The 12,663-nt window shown below is 30.7% G+C and overlaps 1 protein-coding gene across 1 annotated transcript; it reads right to left on the bottom strand.

The window, feature by feature from the left end:
* Positions 1-8,229: 8,229 nt before the first annotated feature.
* LOC118032433 (putative disease resistance RPP13-like protein 1) lies at positions 8,230-11,904 on the bottom strand. The gene is made up of 2 exons (XM_035037147.2): positions 11,508-11,904; positions 8,230-10,239 (listed from the first exon to the last, which is right to left on the bottom strand). The coding sequence occupies exons 1-2, from the start codon at positions 11,589-11,591 to the stop codon at positions 8,230-8,232; spliced, it is 2,094 nt and encodes a 697-aa protein (XP_034893038.1). The 5' UTR covers positions 11,592-11,904.
* Positions 11,905-12,663: the final 759 nt, after the last annotated feature.

The following is a 12,663-nucleotide window of genomic DNA, read 5'->3' as shown; positions in this document are numbered from 1 at the left end:
CAATTGAAAAGAAATAAAGTAATGTGACCGGTTAAAAAAACAAAAAAAAATAGATAAAATCTTCTCTCTTTTATTTTGTTTAGAGCCACTTTTAAAAAATATTATTTTTTTTTTGTTATGTGTTTAAAGATAAATTTATGGACACTACGATCAATATTTTTTGTTCTTGAAATACAACTCACCAAAATACTTCTCTTTTTATCTAACGACTTTATCTTTATACTCGTAACATCAAGGAATTAAAATGTGAGGAGAATGAAGTTTTAGAATTAAATATAAATAGCTAAAACTACGAGGATAAAGAAAAAACTTTTAGAAACCCAAATGAACTTTTATGAGAATTTCAAGAACCAAAACTCAATATTCAGATAGTGAAACGAGTGGAAAATGAAGTTTACGGTTAAAATGTAAACACATAAAAACTACTAGGTTAAAAATTATTTTTTTTCAAAAAAAACTTCATTTGGTATTACTCTTAGAAGGTATTTGGTATAAGGCTTAAAAATATGGTTGAAATTATCACATAAATAATAATTATTATTATAAGAGCAAATTTAAAAAGTGTAAATGTTGGTTTTTAAAAATGACTAATGTATTTACAAATTAAACAATTAAATACTTGTGAAAAAAAGAGAGAATAATTTAATAATCAACTTCAACTTTACCATTAATTAATTAAGATCTAAAAAATCCAAAAATTATAATTTTTTAATATAAAGTTAAAAAATTTACATATATTATAAAAATATATTTCATAAATTTCTTTTTTTATATATAATTCACAATCGCTCATTGCAGGACTTCATATGTTGAACACATTGTAGGATCTTCTCATTATCAACACTTTCAAATATATCTTTTTCGATATAAGTAACCAAACAATCATTCAACAAATCATCCCCAATTCGATTGTGTAATCGACTTTTAACCAATTTCAACACTGAAAATATTCTCTCTACTGATACAGTAGCCACTGGTAAAATTAATGCTAATTTTATCATGCAATATATGTTAATTATTAAATTTATTACCTATATACTAAAACGCGTTGGATTTTCACTGTGTATTTGTTACTATGCAATTTTTTTTTCCAGTTTGGTCATGGCAGCCGGGCCCAAGACGCTGAGGTCTGGCATAATTACTAGATCCAATCACCAAACCCTAAGTCTGGCAGCCATGTAAGACCCAAACATGACCACCACACCCAAGTCTTTAAGGTCCGACTCGGCCGTAAAACCCAAGTGTATTGGGTCTAGCTTGACCTACCAAACCAAAGAGATATGAGTTTGGCATGGCTGTCAAACTCAACTGTCTTGGGTGTGGCATGACCGCTAGACCCAAAAGACTTGGGTCTGGCTTGCTCGCCAAACCTAAAGGTCTTGGGTGAGGCTCGATCACCATATACAAGGCTATTGGGTCTGACATGGTCGTCAGATCCAAGGATATACCCAATATCTTAGGTCTAACATGGTTGTTATCATAGTTATCAGACTCAACCCCGCTTGACGGGTCAACCTAGGACCCGAGTAACTCAGGGCTTTGGTTGGTTCTGTTTCATTCAAAATACAACTCTCCAAAATCAACATTTTTTATTCTTGAAATACAACTCACCAAAATACTTCTCTTTCCTCTTTCTTTTTCTAGCGACTTTCTCTTTATAATCGCAACATAAGGAATTGAAATGTGAAGAAAATAAAATTTTAAAATTAAATATAAATACCTGAAATTATAAGGATCAAAAATAAAAATAAAAACTTTAGGAACTAAAATGAACTTTTATGAGAATTGCAAGGACCAAAACTCAATAGTCAAAGAGTTAAACGGGTGAGAAATGAAGTTAACGGTTAAAATATAAAAGATATGAAACTATGAGGTTCAAAAATATTTAAAAATTTTTCATTTTGGTATTACTCTTAGAAGGTATTTGGTACAAGGCTAAAAAAACATTGGTGAAATTATCACATAAATAAATAATTATTATAATAGCAAATTTAAAAAGTGTAATTGTTGGCTTATAAAAAAGACTGATATTTTTACAAATTGAACGGTTAAATACTTGTGAAAAAAAAATAAAAAAGAAGAATAATTTAATGTTTAACTTCAACTTTTCCATTGATTGAGCTTGTCTTTTGAAAAAGCCTAGAACCTCAGGAGAGGACAGCCTGTCAACCAAAACCTCAATGACAGCACAGATAATTGTCCTCTACTCAACTCCAGAGCCTCGGTGGATTTTCGCGGAAGGACGACAGTATCAAAAGGATGGGAGATAAAAAAAAAAAAAAAGAAAAAAAAAAAGAAAAGAGAAGAAAGCAGAAGCCATGGTAGATCTTCGCGGAAGGTGTGAGAGAGAAGGCCGTAGAAAGCAGAATCCAATGAATTGCATAAAGAGAACAAACATACATAATGCCAAGCCGGCCGTGCTGGCATCCCTGACTGTTTGCCGGGGATCATTTTGTAATGATATTCTCGTCGGACGTAATCTTTCTTCTCTACTGTATTAATGATGCATCATTTAGTACAAATCTTTACATCTTCTCTGTGACATCCCACCAGCTCTTGAAAAGAATGGTGCAGTGCAGAACCCCACCACTCTATGAATTGTTAGGAGATGAGGTCAAGATTTCTGAGTCATGAAGTTGTCGATTCTTGCGAAAGGGTGAGAGAGAGAATGATAGCAGTAGAAATCTAATAAGCCATGATGGGAACACGTGGACTTTAAAGGAAAGGAAGAGACAAGAAAACGCGTGGAAGCGGTATGTATAAATAAATTTGATAATCGAATAATAAAAAAAGATAATTTCTGTGTTTAATACAATAAATTTAAAAATATATAAACAGTTAAACTGTAAAAATTATTATGAATTAATTATCTTCTTGGGGACATCCATAAAATATTAATAATAAGTTTTTAATCTATGCTATGCCATTCAGATACTGATGATAATATCAATGAAGATAACAAAACCTAGTGGACAACCAATCAAATTGATAAACACCTTTTTTTTAGTGACGTAATATATCTTTATCTAAGTTAATTTTATTTAAAATATATGTTAAATTTTAAATATAATCTTCTAGTTTTGCATGTAACAGACACATGATAAATTTGAGTGAGTTCATATGAGAAGAATGATAAATTATAAATTTAATATATATTAAAGAATAAAATTAACTTAATTAGATATATAGAAATAGATCAAAGAAATATTTTATAATATAAGAACATATCAAGTCGTTAAACTTTATTTATCTAGCTAAAATGTTGTTGCTTTTAGCTGCTGTTGTCTCTTTCAGAATTTCATAGTGAGGATTTTATTATATGTGAAACAAAAAAGCAACAATAATGTATAGAAAATGATAATAAAATTATAAAATAATTTTATAATTTTAGCAACGATTTATAAAATAACAATTCTAATTTGAAGAAAAAAAATAATTTATCTATAGCTATTTATCATTCTCCATTATTGCTTTTATTTTCCAATCTAAGCATTTACTCCAGTATTGTTACGGATCGTAGTTAAAATCATGTTTTATTAATAATAAAAATATTTTTTAAAAAATAAAAAATATATATTTTTAATATATATATTTTTTAAATAATTACTATGATATTTTTAAATAGGCCTTCACAGCAAAGCAAATGGTGATAGCAATCATATTGCTTACACATTCGAATTAATCATCGTGAGCACTTGACATTGATGCATTACCTACCGTCCTTTGATTTTTCTTTTCCACACAAAATAGTTCCTTTCGTGGAAATCTTAATTGTTAACTTTTTCAAACCGTGATAATGGTTATTTTTTTATTTTTTAAAAATAATTTTTTATATTATCACATTAAAATAATTTAATAATAATAAAACAATATTAATTTCATGCAAATATTTTTTAAAAAAATCATAAAACACAATTTTCAATATAAAAACAAATTCATGTATTGCCAACGTGGAAACCCAAAGAATATATACAACCTCGGTGAAATTAACAGGTGAATACGACCGTGCCCTTTTTTATTTTTCCATGCCAAACGCTCCAGAGAGCTAGCGTTCTCTTCTTTGGTTTCTTGACCGTGCATGTCCCTTACATAAGGTAATTTTTATTTTTGTGATGTAAAAGTACTTTTGAAAAAAAAATATTATTTTTCATTTTTATTTCAAATTAATTTTCAAAATGAATCTTTAATTTTGGCATTCACTGGGTTCTTCAAGAATTTAGCACATGACATGTTAAGTTTTCAGTAATTAAAAAAAAAGGGCTAAATGTTTTCACCTCGGGCCACACTGAAATGATAAGCAGGATTGCCGTCACCGTCACGGGCAAGAAGGATCCGACATGTACAATATTAAATTCATGGAAGCCGGTTTAAAACTTCCTAACAATATTAAATTATTTATATTATATTTAGGGCTGGGTCACAAAATAAAATTTAAAACAAAATACTAAAAAAAAAAAAACAAAAACTTAAAACGCCAAGATTTCAGTTATTTTATTATTTGAGTTGAAACTATAAACATTGTTAAAAAAAATATTGAAAAAATTATTTCCTTATAAGACCGGAGTCCTTGCCAGCCTCCTATCTCCGCCACCGATTATATCCACACTTGGTGCTCAATGTATTAGTCTTTTATATCGGCATGATTAAGGCATCATGATCAAGTGGATTAAGTTTGGATTAACTGTCTTCAAACGGGCATAAATAAGATAAGAATAATAAGTTTTCATCTGTGCCATTAAGATGAAGGATGGACCCGAGTTTTAAAGTATAAAATAATATAAATATATAACTAAATTAATTAAGATTTAAAAAATCTAAAAATTATAAGTTTCTAATATAAAGCTTAAAAATTTATTTATGTATTATAAAAAGATGATTCATGAAATTCTATTTTTTTATAATTTATAATTTATAATTGTTCTTTGCAAGATTTTACATATTAAAAACGTTATAGGATTTTCTCATTATTAACACTTTTAAATATATATTTTTTTATATAACTAATCATAATCAAACAATCATTTAATCAATCATCTTTGATTTGATTGCATAACCAACTTTTAACCAATTTAATCCTTGAAAATATTTTTTTTATTAATAAAATGGTTTGTCTCCACCAATTTTTGAGCAACATCATTGATTCCTTTTAGCTTTGGAAATTCTTCACAGGATCTCATGTCAAGAATATAAGTTTCAAGTTGATTACAAGTGCTGCAAGCTCAACTATGAAGAAAATAGATGGATAGAATTAAGCAAGATGAATCAACCTTTGCTCATCATAAGCAATTATTTGCCACTCCAACACTACAACGGGAAAGACTCTCTTCCTTGGCCAACAAGCTATATTGGCTACAGTTTTGCCTCGGGTATACCATTTATTAGGTTTTTTTTTTTTACAAAAAAAGTACTTTGATGCTTTCAAATTGTTTCATCATCAACTAATAAGAATATACATATTCATATTAATGTTTTTTCTTTCACAAATAAAATAAATAAATTATCATCATCTAAATATTTTCATCCTTTATTATTTGAATTTGAATTTGAATTTGTTGTTCCAAAACTTTAACCAAAGTCAACACATTTATGATATCTTGATATTTTCTTCACAATGCTTGAGTTGATTCATTTATGATTCCTTGTATATTTTTCATCAAATGCAAATTAAAAACAAATTTATAGGATTGTACTATGTGTTCAATACTCATTCCCTCACTTATTTTGTCTTAAATCTTAGTTCAAAGGTTTTAATGAGTAAGTTCTCAATTTGTTTTTCTATTATGGTTGTTTTAGCACTAGCCGGTAGTTTAGAGGAGAAGAAGAAGCTAACGTTTAGTTTTCTAGTCTATTTATGAAAATATTTTTGACATCAGCACATCAAAATGAATAGAAAACACTAAAAATATATTAATTTGAATTTAATAAAAAAAAATCAATTTTTTTCAAAAATACTTTTAAAATACAGAAACAAATAAGTCTAAATATGCTTCTTAACTATTGAAGCCAAATTGATAATCCATGATTAAGGTTTTAGGTCAAGAGCCTTACTTTAATTCGTCAAAGAAGTGTTGTTCCAAACAATGTTATTAAATTTAATTAGACCTAACAAATCAACTCAATGATTCTTCATTTTAAATTAAATTATATGAAATCAAAACCATGTTATTTTAATTGTTTTTAAAATAAATAAAATATTATTTTAAATTAATTTGAGTTAACACACTTCACTGTAAATGTTATACGTGTTTCTTTCAACTTTCCCAGAAGACCATCACTGAGAAGTCCGTTGAGAGTATTCAGTGTTTCTTTCAACTTTCCGAGAAGAGCATCATTGAGCTTGTGGCTTTTGAAGAAGCCCAGAATCTCAGGAGTGGTCAGCTTCTCGCTCAGAACCTCAATGACAGCGGAGAGAATTGATCCTCCAATGAACTCCACAGCCATGATGGGATCTTCCCAGAGAATTGGAAGGAAGCAGAAGCAGAGAATTGTAGAGAAGAACATAATAAGATGTTCAACGAATGGAAAAGGAAAGAAAAAAAGTTAGCTTAAAAAGCATTAATTATAATTTATTCGATTGACAATAAAACTTTTCTTTTTGGATTAAATAAAACTAATTAATTAATCCTTAAAATTTTAAAATATAAATATAAATATAATTTTTTTTTTACATTATTATTTTTTAATATTTTTTTAATTTTAGTTTTTAACCAAAACATCTAAACTTGACAATTATGCCAGATCTATGTATATTTAAAAAAAAAAATAGAAATTCACTTATAATTATTTTGAAACAATATTTATTTTGTATTTTTATGGATAAGAAAACGGATGTTTGGTTATGAATTTAAATAATTGGATTCTTATATAAATATCTTTTTAAATCACCTTAAGGTTTTTTTGTTTTTAAAAAAACAAACCATGTTGTTAATATAAAATATATTTTTGTCAAAATAAAAAAATGGAGTTTTGAATAAAGAAATGAGTTTATTCTCCACAATTTAAATTATTAGAATTCCTACAAATATTTAGCTTAATTACAACAAAATTAAATATAAATAAGTTTTAAAAATTGCCCTGCAACACCGGAGATACCATACTGGCTATTTTCTTGGCTAAGTGACATGGCTTTTTCATCAAGGAAAACTTTTAAAATCATGGTTGAGTAGATCTTTCAATTAATGTGATATTACCATTATGACATTTATAAACATTATCACCTATCGATTTATTATTATTTGTTTATGTAATTATTAGGACGCCTTTCGACAATATGCATGCTTTCGTACATTGTATTTGTAAGTGATTTTCAAAGTATGTTTTGTATAGAAAAACTTTGAATTAATGTCTTTTTTTTAATTAAATTGATATATTTTGATGGTTTTTACTTATTAACAAAAGCATTCCTCCAACCCAAACGTAATTTTGCAAAAGCACTTCTCCAACCCAAACGTGATTTTTGCAAAAGCATACGTACTACATTAACAAACACATAGCATCTCTAATATTAATCTTAGGCAGCATTAGTACGTATGAAATTGAGAAATAGGGATGAATTATTATAGAAGCAATGATTACAAGTGTTCATTTTAGGGTGTGAAAGTTGGTTTTTAAACATGTTTTTGTGTAATTATAAATTAAATGGTTAAATGTTTTTAGAAAGAGATAAAAACATTATTTAATGATCACCTTGAAAATTTTCTGTAACTATGTGCATGCAAATAGTTTTTTGAAATTCTCACAACATCACCTTGAAAATTCACAAAATGGATCGAGGCTTATGAACCGTTAAAAAACTAGAATCAAATTCTCTATACAATATAAGAATCTGAAGCTTGTAGAAAGTAGGAAAAAATAGCTAGAAAAGTAAAAGAAGGAAGGCAAAAGAATTGGACAAGATCTCTGTAATAGCTTTGGATCTGTTGCTTGGACCGGGGATCAAAATTTTTTTACACGTTTCCAATATCTGTCCCCAAGCTGCGGGCATTCTTTAATAGAAAGAATCAATAAAAGAAGGAAGGAGACGACGACGAGGAGGCATGGCATGTGTTAACTCAGGACAACCTCTTATGAAGAGCTTTGCAAGATGAGGAAAGCTACATCTGTTTTCCATTCCTGCCATTTTTTTCATCCCCTCGAACTTTAATATTTTGAGGGATTTTAAATGGATTCTCCATCGAAGAGTCACTTCCATAGAACTCAGGACCAACAGCCACAACTTCATCAAGTCCTTTAATTTGGAGCTCTTCTAGAGATGGCAGCTGCCCCAGTGGTGGCAAGAGGATGCAGTTCTTGCATCCATAAAGAAAACAACACTACCATATTTGAGAAGGAAGAGTTTCCGAGCCAGCCTGGGAACGTTGTACCCCCGTAACCAGTAATGAAAAGCTGTTTCACATTTTCAGAAGGCTCCAATCTCTCAAGTACTTCTCTCTCGTGCCGTGTGTCATCCGTATTGCCATCCCACTTCAAGCCCAACTCCTCAATCTTCTTCTTACCCTTCAAATCGGCATCCAAAGCATCTTGAGCATTTGCAACATCTCTGAGATTCCCAATAGAAAGCTTTTTCCTTAAATGAGAGAGCTTCCCCAACACTTTCATGCTAGACCCACTATCTTTTCCCACGATGTAGTATTCCAAATATCGAAGCTTTGTGAGTTTCTCCATTTTTGGTGGCATCTCTTCCAAATTTGTCCCTTCAATATCAAGATGTTGTAAGTTGACCAAGTTGGAGATGTTGGATGGCAACTCCATGAGATGTCGACACTTTCGTAACAATAAACTTTGCAAATAGTACAAGGTGCACACACTATCAGGTAACCTTTCTATGGCGGTACGAGAAAGGTCCAAGAACCGCAAATGTTTTAAGTTGCCAATGGAATTGAGCAACTGAGAAGAAATATGTTTTGAATTAAATAAAGATAGCGTTCGCAAGCTCTTAAGATTTGGCAAGATGTCATTCAGTGCCTCATTATCAACTTCCCTAAGAAACAAGGCGCGCAAATGTTGACCCTCCAACCCAGAGCCCGATTCATTAATATCAAGCTTAAAGCAAAATTCTCCTGACGCGTATTCAGCTAAATCACTTATGAGGTCATGCATGCTGAAAATAGAATCATTAGTTGATTGCTGGAAAAGTGACCTGGAGACAAGATCATCAAAGTATTTTTCACCTATATCTTCCATCTCCTCAACGCCTCTGGGCTGGACTAAAAAACCTTGTGCCATCCATTCAGTGATTAATTTATGCTTCTTGATTTTAGAACCCTTGGGAAATATTGCACAATAAGCAAAACAACGTTTGAGGTGTGAAGGGAGATAATAATAGCTCAATGTTAGAGCTGGAGGGATGTTTTCATTCGACGGACCCCACAAACTGCTATTGGATATCTTCTCCCATTGCGTGACATCTTCTACGGAGTGCAAAAGACCACCAAGAGTTTTTGCTGCCAGCGGTAAACCTTTGCACTTTCTCACTATTTCTCTGCCAAATGCTTCCAAGTGTGAGACTGCTCCAGAATTTACACCACTAAATGCATCCCTTGCAAACAACTTCCAGCAATCTTCATAGCGTATTCCTTTCAAGCAGTGAGGGGTGATGACAGTTTGCGTGACTTTTGCTACATCTTGATCCCGTGTTGTCACGACAATCTTACTTCCGTGCTCCACATACCGCAAAGGCAGCAGTAATTTATCCCATTCATTGTACTCAATGTTCCACGCATCATCTAGAACAAGAAGAAGTTTTTTCCCTTTCACTGCTTCCATTAGAGATTCATCTGGTTCTTTGGTGCGACAAGTAGTTGCGTCGATCTTATCAAGAATATCCTTAATAATCCTGGTGACGTCAAATTGTTGTGAAGCCCAGACCCAGGCTTTGAGCTCGAAGCACTCATCTACCCTTCTGTCTTTGTAGATAAGCTGAGCAAGAGTGGTTTTACCAACCCCTCCCATGCCCACAATAGGAACCACAACTAAATTTGAGTCATCTGTCTTGTGTTGTGTCAACAAGCACTCCATTATGGCTTCCTTATCAGAGTCCCTTCCATATACATCAGGTTCATTAACCAGTGGAGTTGTTTTCTCTGACAATGGTCTCCATCCACCAGTACCTTCTATGTGGCGCAGATCACCCTTTAGTTTAAGTAAACGTTCAAGCTTCTCAAGGATCTTTTGTAACTCTGCTCCCATCTCCTTCATCCTTCTATTAGCTGGATTTAGAAATGGAACCAGATTCCTTGCCTGCAATGGTGGACTAAATATATGAGATAGAATTCAGGAAAACATTATAATTTTTTAATATCAAAACATAAACATTAAGATTTTTACATCTAGAGAATTAATAAGTTTTCTTTCTACAGATCTTTTTCAAGAATTTACAATTGTTGATGCTAACTTAATGCACGCAGTAAAATTCAAGTTTTAAAAAGATAGTGATTAAATGTCATTAGTGATTTTCATAGCCCTTATTATATTATATTAAAATTAAAGTATTTATTTTTAATACTTAAAACAAAGATATGAAGCTTTCATATATAAATTGTAGCAAATTGTCAACATTTGCAATTGTCAACATTTTTCTTAACTACCATCAACCACCCCTCTCTTTTGCAACCACAATATTTATTGTAGTAGTTGGTTCTGTTGCTGCCAAGAGCTTTCACTTCTCCTATAAATGGAGACAAAGAGAGTGCAAGAGTGTGCTGTGAGTGTACGTGAAGTGCAACGTGTGTGAGAGTGAAAAATACAGATTTGAGAGAAACACTGAGCGTAAGAGTGAAACACTGGGTTTTGTGGGATTGTATTGGGGTTGAGTTGAGTTTTTGTATCATTCCTCCAATAATATATAATTTGTTACCTCCGTGGATATATTCGGTTTTGGGGAACCACATAAATCTGCTTGTTTGTATTTTATTTTTGTTTGCTTTCGGTCCAGTATGCACAACATAAAATATCATTTCTGAGTCTAATTATGCTAACAAAAAATCAGGGCATAATTCTTGGTGATTATTATATATATAAATACTAAGAAATTTAATATTTATAATAATGGGTTTTGAATCTCGTAAGTCCTAATTATTCATCATGAAAAATATTGAAAGACAATTCAATTTTATATCCCTTATTTTCTCAGAACAATTAAAAATTTATTTATGCTCTTATAAAAAAAAATATAATTTAATTAAAATTGACAAAATTTATATAAATAATTCAGATTTTAAAAATCCAAAGCCCATGTCTAGAAAACTAATTAATAAATGAGAATTTGCAAGCATAATTTCGCCAGAGACACCAGATTAAAGCCAATGATATTAGTTGCATGCATAACAATGAATACTCTTTAATTAAAACTCACAGAAAGACAACAACCATGCCTAAAATTATTTTTTCCTCGTTTACAGACTAGAGAGCATACATGAAAGTTAAAAAAAAAAAAAACAAACAAACAAAAAAACAAACAAACTTTTTATGAGGAAGCAAGGTCTATAGGTGCAAGAACTTATGCTTACCCAACTGCTGCCAGGTCGAGGGGTATCAATGTCCTTGGATCGTAGATATTCATAATCAATCTCCTCCGATATGTTTAACATCATTGAGCCAGTTCTTCACAGCACGATTTGTAATCTGCTTCTCCTCCGCATCGTCGAGTAGTCCGTTGACAGTATTCAGTGTTTCATTCAGCTTTTCCAGAAGACCACCATCGAGTTTGTGGCTTTTGAAGAAGCCCAGAACCTCACGAGAGGCCAACCTGTCGACCAGAACCTGAATGACAGGAGAGAGAATTGATCCGCCGATCAACTCCAGAGCCATGGTGGATTTTTGCAGAAACGGTGAGGGTGGGAATATGTGAGAGAAGGAGTAGTGGAAAGCAGGAGGCTTGGTGGATTTTGCAGAAAGGGTGAGAAAGTGATTATGTGAGAGAGAGTGATAATTAGGCCACTGAATTGCATGATGGGAATACGTAGACTTTATAGGAAAAGAAGAGACAAGAAAATTATATTAATTATATTATATTGTATCAGCGCTCCACGATTCAGGTACAGGTATTATTGTTGTGTTTTTATACTATCTTAACAAATTTCAACAAAAATAAATAAATAAATTTGTTAATCGAAGAATAAAAAGATAATATATGTGTTTAATACAATAAATTTTAAAAATATATAAACTGTAAAAAAAAAAACATGAATGTTAATTCAAGATTAAATTTAAATTAAAAGTTGATTTTTCTAATAAAAAAGCAAAACATAGATACATATAAATATTATAATAAAGGAAATAGAAAAGACAGCGAGACCATTTTTATAGTTAATTTTTATTTAATTATATGGCAATTAAAATAAATATTTGAAAGAGTTTGGATGATTTAAATTTTATAGAATTTTTTTTCAAATTCTTCATCTCTTATATTTTTTTCCTATTTTGAATAAACACATATTTTTTATTAATAAAACCTTTTTTTCAATTAACACTTAAAGATATTAAAACCAATATTCTCAAGAATTCTAATAATTTAAATCCATGAGGGGAAAAAACGTTTCTTTGGTCAAAACTCCCTTTTCCTTATTTATTTGTTTTTTATTTTGAAGAAAACATGTCTTTTTTTTTATTAGAAGCATTTTTTTAAATAAAAAATCATCATGATTTGAAAAGAAAGTTTCAGTA

Source organism: Populus alba, chromosome 17 (assembly GCF_005239225.2).
Source record: "Populus alba chromosome 17, ASM523922v2, whole genome shotgun sequence".
Lineage (NCBI taxonomy): Eukaryota > Viridiplantae > Streptophyta > Magnoliopsida > Malpighiales > Salicaceae > Populus > Populus alba.
This window is presented reverse-complemented; position numbering and strand designations above follow the sequence as displayed.